Source organism: Microchirus variegatus, assembly GCF_963457635.1.
Source record: "Microchirus variegatus genome assembly, chromosome: 3".
NCBI lineage: Eukaryota > Metazoa > Chordata > Actinopteri > Pleuronectiformes > Soleidae > Microchirus > Microchirus variegatus.
The window spans coordinates 29825897-29844842 of NC_139804.1; the positions used below are offsets into that span (position 1 = coordinate 29825897).

At 41.5% G+C, this 18946-nt stretch overlaps 1 protein-coding gene across 1 annotated transcript in view; it reads left to right on the forward strand.

Moving 5' to 3' along the window:
• The first annotated feature begins 3658 nt into the window (after positions 1-3658).
• The window catches only part of prkd2 (protein kinase D2), a 38994-nt gene continuing 23706 nt past the window's right edge, over positions 3659-18946 (forward strand). The window contains exon 1 of the mRNA XM_083886737.1: positions 3659-4442. Within this exon, the coding sequence (XP_083742863.1) occupies positions 4116-4442 (327 nt within the window). The 5' untranslated portion in view covers positions 3659-4115. The remainder of the gene's footprint in view (positions 4443-18946) is intronic.

Below are 18946 nucleotides of genomic sequence, written 5' to 3' on the forward strand. Positions count from 1 at the left end.
GTGTTTGTATGCGCACTAGTTAAATCATGGTGCTACGAAAGACCTCGTCAGTCTTGAGTCAGAATCAGGGACATGTTTCATGTGTGTGTGTGTGTGTGTGAGAAAAAATGTTTTTTTTTTTACATATCGGACGATAGATGTTCATCGAGTCAATTAACTTTTACACTAACGCACGTCACGGTTCCATCATTTCACTAACAACACTTGTGTTAACAGCAGTGGGTTCAGAGCTGAGGAGTGTACAGAGCTGAGGATTATTATTATTATTATTATTATTATTATATCATCACAGTGAGGACCACATGGACTGAAATGGATCTCTTTAGCTTTTCATGTGGCCGCCCAGTTTGTTTTGTTTGTTTTAATTTCCTCTTGAAGTCGATGCCAGTGTGTAGGCATATAGACGTGTATTTATTCAGGCTTTCGGTTTGTGTGTTTGTGATTCACCTCTTCTTGTTTGATGTGCATCAGTTGCTCATTATCCAGAGAGGTAATGAATGGGATGCTGGACTCTCTCTGAAGAGACATGTAAAAGAAACGAAAAACAATTAAAACTCTACTTTTGCTAAACGTGATCCGGCAACTAATCTGGCTGAAGTAGTCAGGAGGTGATAGTTTTCTCCAAACAGGGTGTTGGACTCCGCTGCATATCCTTTTTTGTTTGTTTGCAGCTACATTATAATATACAGTTGCTGTTATCACATTTAAAAACAATTTGGCGGCATGTTGCACTACATCAAACGCTGGATGCTGTTTCTTAGACACAGGGTGCGGAGGAAAATGTTTGACACGTGTTTCTAGTACAATCGGGAGTAAATACTACATACGTGTAAAAGCTGCTCCTTTCTTTTCGATAGTGAGGATTACTGATGTTTAAACTACTGTGTGCCCTCTCTTAGAATCAAGACAAATCAGTATGACACAAGAGGAAAGAAAAAAAAAAAAAAAAAGAGGCTGCGAATGATGACTCGAGATGCCATTATGTGCAGTAAATGTCCACCATTCCTTTGTTTTTTTTTTCTTTCTTGCGTTCTTTTCTTTTCAACTCTGATTATTAAGATGTAAGAATACTGTAGTATTATAAGTGAACCATTCTTCCTTGCTAGGCATAGAACTTGCTTGTGATTGATAATGGCAATGTATAACTTGTACAAAAGCAAAAAAGAATTAAAACTTTTGAAAAATGCAAAAAAAAAAAAAAAAAAAGTAAAACTGTTACCAGTCAGAGGCCAAGGTAAAGGACTCTCATTTCTTTGTGTTTTTATTTTTTTATTAGCAATTTATCACTGTGTGATATTTTGTACATCATATTAAGCTGTATTCAAACTGTTTTCCTCTAACTACAAGCGATAAGAGACCTGCCTTTTATTAATTTTGTCTTATATATTTTTGAACTGCATTCTAGCTTGTATCGGATGACTTTCTCTCTCTTTTTTTGTTTGTTTACGGGTCCTTTGTTGTATGTCATTAAGGAAGAAAAGAAAACAACACAAAAAAAATGAAGATTTTTGTACAGTGATATTGACAGTCCTTTGTCGTGTCGTCTTTCTTATATTCAGGCTTGACAAACTTACAAAAACAACCAGAATAATTATTGTACTGTTCTTTATGGCATGCTGCTACCATTAATGTAATAAGTGTTAAAAGATAAAACTATTCAGTTAGCTGAGCTGCTGTTAGCGTTAGCTTAGCTTGTTGTCAGGTCAGAATTCTTGTAGCGTTCACTGTTGCAAAGGTTTTTGTTTTTTTTCCAATTGTCAATTGGGCTTAGATTCAATTAACCCTTCTTTATTCTTTCTTTATTGAAGGTCAAAATACAAAAAAGAATCTATTTTTCAGTCGACCATGTTTGTTATAAAGTCACAGTAACATGAACATGTCTCACTATTTAGCCAACTTTACCAAACATTGCCCTCTTGTGGTTGAAAACACAACCCATTTAAAAGCTATAAAAAAACAACAACATTGTGTCCAGCTATTGTGTTAAGTCACATCACAACTGAGTACAGCAGACTGTGTTTAATACGTTTTAATGACAATTTTGATCATCACAGTAGTTTATTATAAAAGGCACAGGAAGAGGATTTTTCCACTTTTCTATACAGCATTAGCATCTATTTAAGGCCCGAAAGTCACATTATCATATACACGAGATAAGTTAAGTCATGCTTCATGATGACTTCTCACCATGTGCACTCTTCATTCTGACTCACATAAAGTATGTCACCCTCATTTTTACTGAACTCTTCTGTCAGCCTTGTACGGAAGAGGAGTAGGGCCATGGAGGAAAAAAATATCTGAGTTCTGACTTTTAAAGTCAGAAATTCTGACTTTATTCTCATAATTCTGACTTTAAAGTCAGAAATTCTGACTTTATTCTCATAATTCTGACTTTAAACTCAGAAATTCTGACTTTGATCTCAGAATTTCAGACTTAAAAATCAGAAATTCTTGACTTTAAACTCTGAAATTCTGACTTTATTCTGAGTCAGAATTTCTGACTTCTTTGATCTCTGAATTCTGACTTTAAACTCAGAAATTCTGACTTTGATCTCAGAATTTCAGACGTTAAACTCTGAAATTCTGACTTTATTCTGAGTCAGAATTTCTGACTTCTTTGATCTCAGAATTTTGACTTTAAACTCAGAATTTCAGACTTTATTCACAGAAGTTCTGACTTTAAACTTAGATATTCTGACTTTAATCTAAGAATTTCTGACTTTAGTCTCAGAATTCTGAATTTACAGTCAGAAATTCTGGCTTTCTTCTCAGAATTTAAACTCAGAATTCTGACTTTAAAGTCAGAAATTCTGACTTTAATCTCAGAATTTCTATAGTCTCTAAAAATTCTAAAAGTTAGAATTTCTGAGTTTAAAGTCAGAATTCTGAGACTAAAGTCAGAATTTCTGACTAAAATCTGTCGTGAGACAGGTTAGTTTTACCTTACTGATGATGTGTTGTTGCAATAGTAATCCTGCTTTAAAGTCTGAACTCAATTTTTTTTTTTTCCTCCATGGCCCTAATCCTCTTCTGTAGATTCCAAAGAACTGGAGGCAGGAAACATAGTTTGACACACGGACAAAGAGAGGCTACAGTAGCGAGCAGGAAGATGAAGAAAAGATGGGAGTGTTTTTTTTTGTGGAGTGTGGATCTGCCCCTCAGGCTGTGAAAGAGGATCTTTTTCTGGCCTCTAAACTGGGAGTGAGAAGAAAGAGGAAAGGGAGAGAGAGAGAGGAGGAGGGTAAACTTTGGGAGTCTGGACTCAAGAGGGCGGGACATTTTAGTGACAGTGTGTTGGTGTAAGGACCTGTCACTCATTTCACTTCCTTCTTGACTGTGGTAAGATCACAGATGAGAGGGCAGGGGGAGGGGAGAGAGAAGAGAGGGAGGAGAGAGGGAGGTAACCTTACACAGAGCTCTGCTCTCTCTCTGCTTTTACACAGAAAACACTGAAACTGAAACAGGGCAACAACCAAAAAAAAAGGAGTGCAGACTCTCTCTTGCTCTCCTTCTTTCTCACAATTTCCTGTTCAAGGAGGCCATTTTGTAACTTAGCTGGAGGGTAGAGCACAACAAAGTTTTTGGTTTGTTTTGTTTGTTTTCTTCCCTCCCATAGTTTCATAATCAACTTTGGACTTTCTCCTCTGCAGAGCAACTTCTTCTTCGTGGACAAGGGAAGGTGAGGAAGGAAGGAAGGAAAGGAAAGGAAAGGAAAGGAAAGAAGGGGTGGAGGAAAAGCGACAGGAGAGTGTGTGTGTTTTTTCCCCCCCTGTGTGTGTGTGTGTGTGTGTGTCTCTCTCACACACACACGCACGCAACCACGCTCATGCTTGTCATGCCCGGACAATAAAAGACGTTTGACAGCGTTAACAGAAGTGGCACGAGAGAGGACAAACTACCACTTCCTGGATAAGGATTTTCTTCCTTTTATCCACTGGGAGTGGGTGGACAAGAGGACCCACAGCAACACACCACCCAACTTTACTGTGTGTGTGTGTGTGTGTTTGAGTTTGAATGAGTGAGGGCTTCCTGGCAACTCTACACTGCACCTGGGCGTGTGTTTGTTCGTCTGTATGTTGAGATCCTCGGATACAGCACAGCAGACAGGATTGTGAATGGCTAACGCGAGCCCTTGTATGCCCTCTGGGGCCATGGCACAGGTCTTCTTCCCTCCCGGCGGCTCCTCACCACCGTCCACGAACATGATGCAGCAGGCACCCATGTCCATGGCCACCACGGTGCCCGCTCCGGGCGGATTTCCTGTGATGGAGCTGGCAGCAGGTCAGGCGCCCGGTGGGGCCGTGATACCCTCACTGCCTCCTACTCCAGCTGGGGTTTCCTTCTTCATCCAGATTGGCCTGACGAGAGAATCTGTCCTGATGCCACTAAGTGCTGACCTGGCCTATGTCAAACAGATCGCCTGCTCCATTGTTGACACCAAGGTAGGAAAAACTGTGCGTTTCTATGTGTTGGTGCATGTTAGGTGCAAGTTAAAGGTGCATTATGTAATAAATGTAAAGCAACTGGCCATAAAATCCTCCTAATATGTCACAGAGACTCAGGAATAATGTTCATATAACAAACTGAACTCACCACCAACAACAGTACAGACAAAATAATTGCATTAAAAAAATATTTTGCAGACTGCAAATCATGTTTTGCCATGTGGCGCCACCTACCGCCGTCTACCAATCATTGCAGTCAGAAGCGTCTCAGCTGCCGAGCAACCACGGGTTGCCAGTTACGTCAGAAAACAACACTTAAAAGACCTCTGTATTTTAAATTTTGATGTAGTAACCGTTTTTGGCCACATTCTTACATATGGCACATTTAACCCTTTAAGGTATGCACGAACAAAAAGGCTTTTATTATTTTATTTTATTTACTTATGATAACAATAATGATAGTATATATATATATATTTAATTGGACCCTACAGTATTTTAGATGCAGGCCTCTACCAAACGGTTGAGATGTCTGTTCATAATAAACCTGGTTTGCATGAGTCTTAAAGTACAACATTTAGAACAAGTCACGTTAATTTAGTGTTAGTGAGTTCAGCTTGATGCATTTTTCAATGAGATGACTTAAAGTGTGGTCGACCAAATGGTTGAGTAGTTCCTTAAAGGGTTAATGTGCTAAAGCTGTGTGTCACTTGTTGAACCTTTATTTTCCCTTAGTCAGTTACAGTGTCCCCATCAAAACCTTTGTTTACACCAGACTCATTAGAATTCCGTAAAACAACAGCATAATAACCACAAGAAATGACATTCAATGAAGTGTCTTTATACAAAACATGTTATGAACAACCTGAAATGGATCAGGTGGATCCACAAAGGCACAAAACATAGATATAGTGTTTCACATTATTATTATTATTAGACATTTTAACAAATTCATTCTGCGGGCCACTTATGGCCTGCGGGCCGTATATTTGCCACCCCTGGTTTTACACTCTACTGTTGGTATAAGTAAATGAAACAGTTCCAACACACTGGGGTTCTAAATGTGCGTGAAATTAAAGCAGTGTCAGACTCGGGAGGAATGTACAAAATATAACATTTTGGTTTTTACAATTCTAATTGCTTCAATTGCAGTAATTCTGTATTCTCCCTCGCACCCCTGGAGGAAAACATTACTCTAGTAAGCTTTGTGGTTTCGCAGATTCTGATGGATTTTAGCGTGGAAAAGACAGAGAGCCAGAAAAATTGATTAAAAAATAAGCATATTTGTTGGGAGTGAAAAACATCTCTTCACATTAGGTGGCACAGTGTTGCAGCGTTATGCACTTTCGCCTCATGGTAAGAAGGATCAGTGTTCAAACCTGCTTCACGTGTAGTTTTGTATTTTCTCCGTGCACATGCATTGGTTTCCTCTGGGTTCTATGGTTTCCTCCCACAGCCCCAAATCATGTCGTTTTAAAGTGAGTTATTGGGTGATATAAAGTCTCTGCTCAGTGCTTTCACCTGTCGGAAGAGAAAGTCCTGAAAGTCTATGACCTTTTTTAGCTTCTGATGTCAGTGCAACTTCGGACATTCACTTATTAGGCCTCATTAAAATGATAATTGAGTTGTTTTTTTTTAAAAAAGGTGTCACTTTCAGCAGAACTGACAGCCGAACATGCTGGCAAACAAGCCATCATGTCTGTGAACCTGCCCGGGACACTTGTGCACACAGACAACAACATGTCTGCCTGTGATGACGGGAGAAAAAAAAAAATTAAGCCACTTAACAAAAAGGCTCACCAAATAAATATTAAACTCTATGATATATTCAGGATGTGTTTGCAGGCTTTGGAAAGTGAAGTTTGTGAACTTGTAAAGTGTAATTGACATCCTCTTTTCAACAGGAAGCAGCGAGTGCTATGGTAAATATGGTCTTGTTGTCAGTAAAGTTACCGGCAAACATACAGACTGATGAGGTTATTTGGAATAACATAAGCGGGGGGGGGGGGAGGAGGATAATTTAATCCTAAATTCAGGTGGTAGTTTGAGTTGGCCCATGTGTTTTAATTAGCCTGGCAGGTGATTCGATTAGCAGATTTCCACTGCCTCACAAGAGCAGCTTTGTAAAAACTCCTCGCAACTGCAAATCCTACAGGAAATACTGGTCGCACTCTCCAGCCACGCTGATAATCTGTTTTTGTTTGTGGCCTTGTTGTGCCTTGTTATGAACTCGGTTGGAATCTGTCGATCAGTCAGTCACAGTATTATTATTTTTTTTACTGTGCAGCAGTGAGGCTGTGCTTCTGTGTCTTCATATATTGACAATGACAAACATGACGGGAACAAAACAGACATCGTGTGCATCTGCCTGCGACTTCACTGTTCCTCTTTTATATTTGCAGTGCAGCGCTTCTTCTGTATGTGTAGGTTCCATTTAGACCCATCATAATTGGAGCTGTGACTCCTCTTCTTTCGGCTTCTCCCTTTAGGGGTCACCACAGTGGATCACCTGCCCCCCATCTTGCCCTATCCCTTGTCTGTCCTTCACAACATCTGTGAACCTTCTCTGTGGTCTTCCTCTTTTTTTTGTCCTATGCGGCAGCTCTATCTTTAACATCCTTTGTCCATATATATCCACTGTCCCTCCTCAGTCTGTACATCTTGCCTGTCTTATTGTCTTTCCAAACCTGTCCACCTGAGCTGTCCCTCGATTATGCTTCATTCTAATCCTGTCCATCCTGGTCACTCCCAACGGAAATCTCCTCATCTTCAGCTCTGACACGTCCAGCTCTGCCTTCTGTGCCACTGTCACTCAGCCATACAATCATAGTGGGTCTCGCTAACATCTTGTAGACTTTCACTTTTGCTGCTATTCTTCTACCACACCTGCACTCTCTCCTTCACCCCACCGTCCATTGCTTTAGATGGTTGCTCCCAGGTGTTTAAACTCATCCACTTTCACTACCTCTCCTCTTTGCATCTTCACTGTACCACCTGTCTCCACTGTCATTCACACACAACATAGTCCACGGAGACTCCCGTCTGACCTCGTCCATTGCCAGTGCAAACACGATGGGGCTCAGAGCTCTGATCCCTGATGTAATCACACCGTCACCTTGAACCCATCTGTCGCTCCGACTGCACACCGCACCGCAGTCTCGCTGTTATCATACATGTTTCCTCCTACACCACCATCACATACTTCTCTACCACTCCTCACTTCCTCATACAGTACCAGGCAGATATCGCGTCTATGGTACACTTTCTTGTCATGTCGCCCATAAAATTGCTCACTGGTCCTCACTTCTTTCCTCCATTGAGCTCCAACAACGCTTTCTCACATCGTCATGATGTGGCTGATCAACTTTACACCTCTGTGATAATTACTGCAAGTTCTGCACGTTCACCCTTGTTCTTGGAACTCGGTACCACGACACTTCTTCATTCCTCAGGCATTTTCTTGCTCCTCAAGAGTGTGTTTAACAATCTTGTCTGGTCATTTACATCTCTGTCCTTAACCTGCTGCACATCCTCTTTAGCTCTGTCTCTCTGTCCAGCCAATCAGCACAGGATACCACTCCTGACACAACCCTCCCCCTTTCATCTTGGGCTTGGGACCAGCAAACCTCAGGCTATGTTATAACTAAGGTTCTATCATGGCCACAATTACACAGATAATGGTAATACCCAGTAAGACTTTTTTCTTCTGTATTTTTAGACCCAGAGAGCAATGTTGACTCCACAGCAGAACGTTAAATACACAGTGGACACCAGTTTGTGGTTCCTGACCCACAGCTTCAACTTTAGGAAATAAGTAAAACTTTTAATTTTCCTCCGTTTTTTTTTTTTTTTTTTCCAGTCTCTGTGTCCTCAGGACAGGACAGTCCAAACCACAGATGCTAAAAACACTTTCAAAAGATCCTTAATATGTGAGGCTGAATTCTGGGGGAGATCTGTATAAAACATCTCGATTATATGATCTATAAAAAAAATTCTTATTGATTACACCAGGGGTGTCAAACTCATGTTCACTGAGGGCCACGTCAGCAAAATGGTTACCCTCACAGGGCCAGTTGCAACTGTCATACAGAATAAATCTAAACTAAAGGTAACTACTCCGTAACATATTGCTAAATAAATGTCTGTATTTATTACTTATTCACGTTACAAATATGATGCATTATAGATGTAACCCGGTCCGCGATGGTGATTTTTGACAAACTAACCGTTTTAAAAAGTCTGTATCTGGTCGAGGGCAGACCTGCTCACACACCTTCAGCATGCACTGCTTCAAAAACACACCCTCAGAAAAAGACTTTGAAGCACAGGTCACATTTCTTCATTCACTGTAAAGCGAGCTTTCACTGTCACACCGTTTTTGTTTGTGGCTTTTTGTGCACACATTCTGCTGCGATCACAGTCTCAATTTCAATTTCACTCGTCGTGTGATGCGTATACAATGATACACTGCGATCTAGTGGTGGGATGCCGACACTTTGCGGGTAACGCAATCGCCATGCATTGTGGGTAATGTAGTTTATGGTCAATGCACGCCTTAAAGCAGCATAGACCTATTTTAACACATAATTTTTAAGACCAATTAATCACTCATGGGCCACATAAAATGACATGGTGGGCCACATCTGGCCCCCGGGCCTAAAGTTTGACACATGTGGGTTACACTTTTTTTTTTCAAATTTTCAATATAATCCATAATTAGAATTCACACTACAGGTAATTTACATAATAATCTCTGAACTTGACTTTACATGTTCTCTGTGGGGCGTCCTTTGCCTATGAAAGACGGACATTGGGGTTATTTTGGACTGAGGTTCTAGCCTTAATCAACTTTAGCTGCCCTCTCCTCTAAATATTATTAATATGTCTAATGTAGACCACAAATTTTCCCACAATTTCGAGCGTGGAAGATTTTTTTTCTTCCGTTGAGTGTGGCAGTGGGGCAAAAGGTGTTTGTGTCCACACCTGTTTTTAATTCCGTCTGAATTTTACATTTTACTGAATAAGAGAAATAAAAGAAAATGGCTCTCAGAAGAACCTGATCTTTTCCAAGCCTTGTTTGTCCAGTCACACATTCCACAATCCCCCCCAAAAATCCCCTGGACACTGAACTCCTGCCCCCCTCCTCCCTAGGAGCTCCAGCTTTAGGTGGGACATTTCAACAATAGCCAGCTTGTCCCGGTCTGGTCAACTGTGTGCGACATGTTTTGGACTGTGTGTGCGCATGAATGCCTACATTGGTGTGTTTAGAGGGGTAGTGAAGGCAGTTTGGTACCCCACGCCCCCGCCCGCGGTCATCTCTCCCATCCCAGAAAGGGTGAGTCACCGGCTCTGTTTATTCACAGGCTCCCTCCTTGTGTTCCATTGGCACGTTTTTCCGCTCACTTCTCTGTGGAGGAGCAAAGTAAAGCAGTAATGATTCAGCTTTCAACACCAACCTCCCACTTTATGGCCATTCTACAGATTTGGCCCATAAGCAATGTTGTGGTCTTAGCATTGAGTTACAAACCCTTGTCTGGACCCCACACTACACTTTCTTAACCATAATGCAGCTCTCCCTTCAATAGTTTTCTTGCAAATTATGTTTTAGAGAGTATGAATGTACTCTCCTCTCCTTTATAATGACATCTGTTTCCTCTCACTGTCGCCCTGAGAACAGCTTCCTACTCTTCCCCCACTGGTGGCTTTCCCTCTTTGCCTCATCTGTAGATCCTGTGCTTCCTCTCCTTATCTGCTCATCTCCGGTTCCTGCTCCCTGCTATGTCGTCAACTCCTTCTCACGCTCTACCTCCTCTACTCGTTAACCTACTGCCACCGCGCACGCTTTCTTTGCATTACCTGCCATCTTGAACCGCACTTCAAGCGTGTGGCAAAAATATGAGGAAATTAATTCTCCACGAGCCACGACGTTCAGTACATGCTCGTTTACAGAACAGGTGTAGTCAAAACTCCTAAATGTCAAGTTCTTGCCTCTGCTTACACGATTCATGTGTTTTTATATGATATTAGAGTAAAGACAAAAGTCAAGAACAGAAGAGCATACTGTTAAGAAGTTGACATACTGCATGGTCAGGTCTGACATCGCGTTTCCCTTAACCTAGTTTTCCAAAAAGGTGTGCCATCGTAACAGTTTCTGTTCTTTCAACACCAACTTGTTGCGTTTCGTCATTAATGAGATGCGCACGACGTGGATTGACATCAGTGGGTGTGTTTGTGTGAGCATGTCAGCGCGTGTGTGACTACAAGTGAGAACCTGTTGACTCCCGCACTGTCTCACCTGTCTGTCTGTCTGCAGACTGATCTGTCATGAGTTACAACACGTTTACCTGCCACGGAGCAGTATAGGATCCAGCCGTGGATACACAGGAAGCCTTGCTGCTGTGAATCAATTAATGTTGCAGAACTTGCTTGACGTAAAAATATAGAGATTGTCGTGACTGATTATTGAGTTCTTGTCTCCTATAGTTGTGAGAAAGTTAAACATAATGTGCATAACACATTCCCTCGCCCTGCAACCTAACCATAACCATCTCGACTACATGCCTGATGCTAACCCTTTCATCTGAACTTAATTCTAACTCTAAAGGGCTCTACGTAGGTTACGCAGAGCCCTCTGCGTCGATGGAGAGCCTGTCGGAGAGCTTCTGCGTAGTCTCCGACTGCACGGAATATTTTTTAAGTGTCCGTCACTCCGTCAAGGGACAACGGAGACGGCAAGGGCTGCGATAGGTCCTCAGGACAGGCCAAGCAAACGCTGCTCTGTGCCGGCCACAGTGCGCACCGAGGGTCCACAGAGGCGGCGGTGATCACTGCCGACAGCGTTGCTGCCAAACTATAAATACGTCATATCTTAATAAACACAGCACATGTTAAGACTCTGAATGGCTAATTTCGCGCCTCAAATTATCTTTAAACTGTGTTCCGGCCACTGTTTCAATATTATTCCGCTGCAACAACAACAGTCTTTCTCTCTCAGACACCATTGCTCACTGTAGCCAAGAGCACAACTTGCGTATCGACCCCTACTGATCGGGTGGGAAATTGCAGTGCGTATCCGGCACCACGACGGAGAACTATGAAGGCTCGAGGGGTCTCCGTGGTTTACGCAGTCGGATAACGCATTTCACAGTCGGAGAATTATAATGTGGCCTTAACCCTAAAACCAACTGTCAAAAAGTCCCCATGTGTCCTCAAGGCCTAATAAAGAAATGTACACACAGGGGGTTCACGCAGCTATATTTTTAAGGACTAGACTAGACTAGAATAGACTTCCATTCATTCGGGCAACCTAAACAATGTGTTATCCCTAACCTTAATCATAATCCTATGTATAGCGATGTATAGCGCCAAATCATAACATACATTATCTCAAGGCACTGTACGTAGACAACATCATCAGTGGAGAGAAAAAAAACCTCCCTTTTAACAGAAGAAGAAACCTCCGACAGAACCAGACTCAAAGATGTGCGGTCATCTGCCTAGGCCGGTTGAGGTGAAAGGTGAAAAATGGGGCACAGTTTGTGCTTAACCCTGACCTTAACCTTATCACAATTCAAATATTGGGCCCTAAAGTTAATCGGTTCCTCAGAAATGCTGGTCCTGACAAGGTCAGTGTTTATGCCAGAAAGGGCCGTAAAGACGTGCACGCTCACACACACGCACGCGCATGCGCACACGCACACGCACACGCACACGCACACACAGCTGTGATGGGGAGCCCCTGCCCTCTCTATTGTTTCCACCTCCGTTGTGGAAGGGACTGTTTCTTTATCTCTCTCCTTGGAGAAGAACGTTTGGCCCTGGAAACTGGATCATACACACCACCTCCTGTTTTCCTCACTCCCCTGCACATGTATTACACACACACACACACACACACACACTGTTAAATGACAAACTTGCATTTTCAGTGGTGCTCTAGGTGAGGACACTGACTTAATTTGGTCTGAATTTCCAATCTACAACACTTTTGTCTGCTGAACTCAGAAAAAACTCTGAAAAAATGTCAGAGTGAGTTTGTCTCGCTGTCTGGATCAAAAACTGTGATAATCACCACCACAAAGTTGACTAAAATGTCAGTCAAGTAGCAACAAACTGTGTCCACGGTGTACAAACAAGTGAGATAACAGCCCGTGCCTTTACACGGCCACAGGACAGTTGATGGCTGAGTGAAGATAAAACTTTAAACAAAAACCTTCACACTGAGACTTAAAAATACTTTATCTAATAACGTTTTACTTCTGTAAAGGAAACTGTGGTTATTTGTAAGGTGGCAAACCCAAGACAACATGTATCGGTTCTGCTTCCTAAAACCTGCTGTGTGTGTGTGTGTGTGTGTGTGTGTGTGTGTGTGTGTGTGTGTGTGTGTGTGTTGATTTGCATGGTAGTGGAACAGCTTTGCATGGCTGACCGTGCCTGGTGTTTCCTTGCCGTCGGTGGTGTGCTACAAGGGAAGGTTAGGCTACGCAGGGACATTTGATTATTCAAAGCACACACACTGCTTGCCCTGGAGCCCAGCAACAGGATGTTTATCAGAGGGAAAGAAAGAGAGGTGGGAAACGGTAGATTTAGATTGCAAGTGTTTGAATGTGAAGCCGCAGCGAAGATTGTGGTCTTAAAAGGAAGCCCCGATAGGAAGCAAAGCACAAAAAGATCAAATCTGCGACGCGGCCTCGTGTCTCATAGGATAAATTCATGCGTGGATTGGAGAATAAGTCTGTAGGCCACAGATCAGGTGAAAAGGAGTTTACGCTGAGGTCGTTGAGCCAGAGTCTGAAACTATCAAGATATAAGTCAGTCAGTCACATGGTTGTAGCACAGAAACACACTAAATAATAACATAAAATGACCACAAATCTGTCTGGAAAAGAGACAATTCATGTGCTCTTTGGTTCATTCAACAGTCATCGTTTGTTCAGTAACACTTTAGATGAGGGAACACATTTTCACGATTAACTAGGTGCTTACTAACATATATAAGTATCATACTAGCCTTTTATTAGTAATCATTAAGCACATATTAACACCTTATCTACATCTATTAAGACATGAGTTAAGATTTTTCCTACATAAGGTGTTAATACATGCTTAATATTTACTAATAAAGGGCTAGTATGCGACTTATATGCGTGCTAGTAAGCGCCTAGTTAATGGTGAATAAGTGTTACTCACTTACTGAAACACTGATAGTAATACATTTGAATGTGCTTATGAATGACACTCGTAACTGTTTCATTCCTAACATTGTGAATACCAATGTTTCACGAGGCAAACGACTTAGTAATAGTAAGATGGTTACACACATTTCAGTCTTAGTTGGAAGATAAAGATAAAAGAGCAACTTGCATGCCTGACAAATAAATATTGTCACACCAAGAAAACCTGTCGACACTCTTAGAAATAAAAGTGTTGTACTCATAGGAGAACCCTTTTTGGCTGGTTCTACCTGGAACCCTTTTGGAGGGTTCCACCAAGAACCCTTTGAAAACCCTTTATTCAGGAAAGGGGTTTTAAAGGGTTATCTGGATCAAAATGGTTCTTACTGGAACCATTAGTGTGACCAAGAACCCTTGGTCACACTAATGCAAGCAAATGGTTCCAGGTAGAACCTCAGCCCTTGTAGAAGAACCCTTTTGGAACCCTTATTTCTAAGCGTGTAATTGCTAAGAAACGTGTGACTCTTTCTTGCCTGACCAGTCATAAACATTTTAATTGTGAGCAGAAATTATATAAAAATTAAACAATAAAGTGAAATTATCTGTTAAAGGCAATCTGGTTGTTTAGAACGCCTCATCCTTGTGTTTCAACTGCCGCCCGGGCCCCTCTTACACCTGCATTCCGTCTGTCGTTCTTAGCACAGAAAAAAAGGACCTTATGACACTAATCCAGCGATACAGGACTGTATGTCACCAAAGCCTGTACCAGCCAAGCCATGATGAGGGAAGAACAGGGCGCAGGTTTTTGTTCCTTGTCTACTCGTGTTGACTATACCCTGATTTTACTATAGTCCAGGGTTCCTCACTCCTGGTCCTGAGGAGCCACTGTCCTGCATGTTTTAGGTGTTTCCCTGCTCCAACACATCTGACTCAAATAAATGGGTCGTTATCAGGCTTCAGCAGAGCTTACTGACGAGCTGACCACTTGAATCAGATGTGTTTGAGCAGGGAAACACCTAAAACATGCAGGACAGTGGCTCCCCAGGATCACAGTGAAGGACAATCATTCAAAGGCTGATCGCAGTAAGAGAGGAGAGGGCCTGAAGGTAATAGCTATTCTGATTCCAAGCATGTGAAAAGAATGTGAGAGAGTGTGTGTGTGTGTGTGTGTGTGTGCTCGTACAGCAGACAATTAGGTCACTGTGAGGGTGGACAGGTTGGGTTTGGAATGGGCTGGGGCCTTTGGTGCAGTGTGTGTGTCTGTGTGTGTGTCTGCATGCACGGGATGCTCAGTTGTGAGGGGAAATGGGGCAAAACTCAAGTCTTACCTCAGTAGATAAACACATGACATCAATAAAAAGAAATACTGACGGTCATTCAGTGGAAGAGCCAAGTGGAAAATAACGTGCGGTCAGTTGTGGCCTTAATTGGGTTTAATAAAAAAAAAAAAGCGAGGTTATTCCCTCTGCAGTATGTTATGGTCACAATAATTGCAGTGTGAGAGTGTTTATTTTATTATATGGTTTATAATTTATCGGCAAGCCTCAATGCTCTTCGCAGCATGTGTTAGAGAGGCGAGGGGAGAGCAGGTGTGAAGGTGATAACTCCACGCGAGTCAGGGAGCCAATCCCAGCTCACATAGGCCAATAGGCGGGGCCAACATACAGAAACTAACAAACAATCATTCTCACATTCACACCTACGGTTAATTTAAATTGCCCGTATAGCCTAATGCATGTTTTTGGACTGTGGGAGGAAACCAGAGAAACCATCCATGCAGACTCCACACAGAAAGACCCTCAGTCAAACCTCTGGAGAACTTCTTACTGTAAATCCATGGCCAGAGGAAGAGTCGATGATTGATGATGATGATTTGGTTGTTGAAGAGAGAAAAGAGGATGAGAGAAGTGTCAGTACATCAGCGAGGGACCTGCTTTCTCCTCTTTTATATCCTGTACTGGCTGCAACTCACTATTATTTTCTTCATTTATCCGTCTATCACTTGTTTATTCTTGTTATTGTTTGTGCCATAACATGCAAACGCAGTTTATTGTCACAAAGTCATCAGAAAATATTCACATTTAAGAGACCGCTTAAAAGGACTAATTCATTCATCATTGAAGCCCTAATCCGCTATGAACTCGATGACAAAATGCAGTTGGTGGAATTACGTTGAAAACAGTGATACAATCGTCTCGGTCAGTGGAGTTACATAAACGTTACAACAGTCACTGACTTGTTTTCTTCTTCTGAACACTTTTTTTATTAGTATGTGGAGACACAGGGAAGATTTGTACACTACCGTTCAAAAGTTTGGGGTCACCTATACAGTTTTTTTGTGTTTTCCATTAAAAGTCACACTTTTATTCATCAAAAGAGTTGCAAAATGAATAGAAAATATAGTCAAGACATTGATAAGATTAGAAATAATGATTTTTATTCAAAATAATAATTTTGCCCTTTTGTCAAAGAACCAGCAAAACTGTTTATTACCTGTGCTAACATCATTGAACAAGGGTTTTCTAATCATCCCATAGTCTTCTAATGCGATTAGCAAACACAATGTACCATTAGAACACTGGAAATGGGCCTCTATACACTTATGTACACATTCCATTAAAAACCAGACGTTTGCAGCAAGAATAGTCGTTTGCCACATTAACAATGTATAGAGTGTATTTCTGATTCATTTAATGTTATAATCTTTATATATTTAAAGTGCTTTTCCTTCAAAAATAAGGACATTTCTAAGTGACCCCAAACTTTTGACCGGTAGTGCACAACACTGAGAAGGAAACACACACCCGACATCCTTTCAGGAATCAGACATTTTAGCAGCCGGGCTTCAACTTTCTTTCCCCTCAGCGTGAGTAAACAATGTCTGCACAAGACATTCAACATCCACACATTTACAACATCCTGAGCTCTAAATTGGCCTGGGGGACTTTTTCAGCTCAATATCGACTGCATGAGTCACCTTAATATAAATATTTGTCTACAGCTGTTTTTTTTATTTTTATTTTTTTTTTTTAACTAATACTAATTTCGGTAACACTTTTTAGGGAACAAATATTCACCATTAACTAGGTGCTTACTAACATGCATATAAGTAGCATACTAGCCCTTTATTAGTTAATATTTAGCATGTATTAACACCTTATGTAGGAAAAATCTTATTTCATGTCATAATAGAGGTAGAATAAGGTTATGTAGAATGAATACATGCTTAATGATTACTAATAAAGGGCTAGTATGCTACTGTTAGTAAGCACCAAGTTAATGGTGAATACATGTTCTCTAATCTAAAGTGTTACCCTTATTTCAACATAAAAAGACTTGGATTGACTAATGTCCATTTTCTTTATACTTATAGTTACACGTTGCCACTCCTCTCATACGAAGGCCCTGCTCTCTGTCTCTCCCTCTTGTCATGAATCACTTCGTTGTGTGCACAGAAATGGACTGAATCCAAGGTTCCTATCGGTTTACCTGCCCAGAACCAAGCCAAGGAAAGTCAGGGAGGGAGGAGGAGGAGGGAGGAGGGAGGGAGGAGGGGTTGATGGAGACAGGAGCTGCTACCAACAAAGGCCTGCTCAGAACAGCACTGTGTGTCTCCTTTATCCCCAGAACCCCTCTCTCATGCCTGGTCACGGCTCTCATGTTACCTCCTTGTCCACCTTGATGCTTTGGAGCATAATGAAATGCTTTGTCCCAGCGCTTCTCCTTGAGACCAAGTTTTTTCCACCTACAGATTACCACACTGTGTGTGTGCGTGCGTGCGTGCGTGCGTGCGTGCGTGCGTGCGTGCGTGCGTGCGTGCGTGTGTGAGACCAGGATTTGCATTCTCTCTCTCAGTCGCTCAGGCTTACCCAGTTATCTCTGGTATGTACAAACTAGCAGGTCAGGACTGTAAACCTGATTATGTGTTTGCTCTCCATGATGACACACACACATGCAGACACACACACACACACACACACACACACACACACACACACACACACACAGATACAAAATACGAGTCAGAAAAAACTCAAAGCCTTGCAGCTCTGCTCTAAGAGTTGACTTTATTTTTGTTGTAGTTCCGTAGAGCTCACAAAATGCACTATCAATTGCTATTAGCAAAATACCAGGGTTTTAGTCGTTCCACACAGTGTCTCTGCCAGCTTGCCCTGCATTAATACAGAAAAACAGTTTTTCTAGTTTTTGCAAGAGAAGGCATAAAATGTTTCCCTTTGGACAAAGTACAAAGAAAATAGCTGAAGCTGTCTTTTTTTTTTTCTCTCCCTTAAACAACACCTGCCCACAGCCTCATCTATCAAATAAAATTGCTCAGTGACACTGTTAAAAATCTCCTCCAGCCTCAGTGTAGTACTGTTCCAACAGGAACCGCGTCAAATCCAGGAAGAAAGAAACTTTTGCATTTGTTCCTCACCAAGATCAAGATGAATGGATTATCTTTATATTTCCATTCCATTGAGAAACTATTTCCTTTTACACAATCCCTCAGCATGCTTTGCTTTGAGCCTCTCCTCTCGCTGCAGTCATGCAACTACTTTCTCTGCTGTGTGGTTATTTCTGCGAGTGTGTTCTCACAGGAAGAACCCATCCACCTCTGACTGATCGGCGGTGTTTGTGTTGCAGCTCAAAGCGGCTGTGTGCAGAAAGGCCCTGCAAACAAAGTTAAGTTCGTTAAATGAATATATTGCACACTACCGTTCAAAAGTTTGGGGTTACTAATACCATTTTTTTGGGTGTGTTTTCCCTTAAAACTCACATTTTATTTTAACAAAATGAATAGAAAATATATTCAAGACATTGACAAGATTAGAAATAACGATAAAGATTCAAAATACTAAGTTTGCTTTCGTCAAAGAACCAGCAAAAGTGTTTTCAGCTGTGCTAACATCATTGCACAAGGGTTTTCAAGGGTTTTCTAATCATCCAATAGCGATTAGCAAACACAATGTACCATTAGAACACTGGAAATGGGCCTCTATAAACCTATGTACATATTCCTTTAAAAACCAGACGTTTGCAGCAAGAATAGTCCTTTACCACATTAACAATGTATAGAGTGTATTTCTGATTCATTTAATGTTATATTCATTGAAAAAAAAGCACTTTTCCTTAAAAAATAAGAACATTACTAAGTGACCCCTATCTTTTGAACGGTAGTGTACATGTGTACACATGTTCTTCGCTGATTCGTCGTCATTTCTTCTGCGTCTGCCCAGCCCAGCGTTTTTGCTGACGTTCTACATTTTTCCTCCCTTGTCATAGATCTGTCACTCTCCCCTGTGACTGTGCTTTAAGTCAACGCCTCAT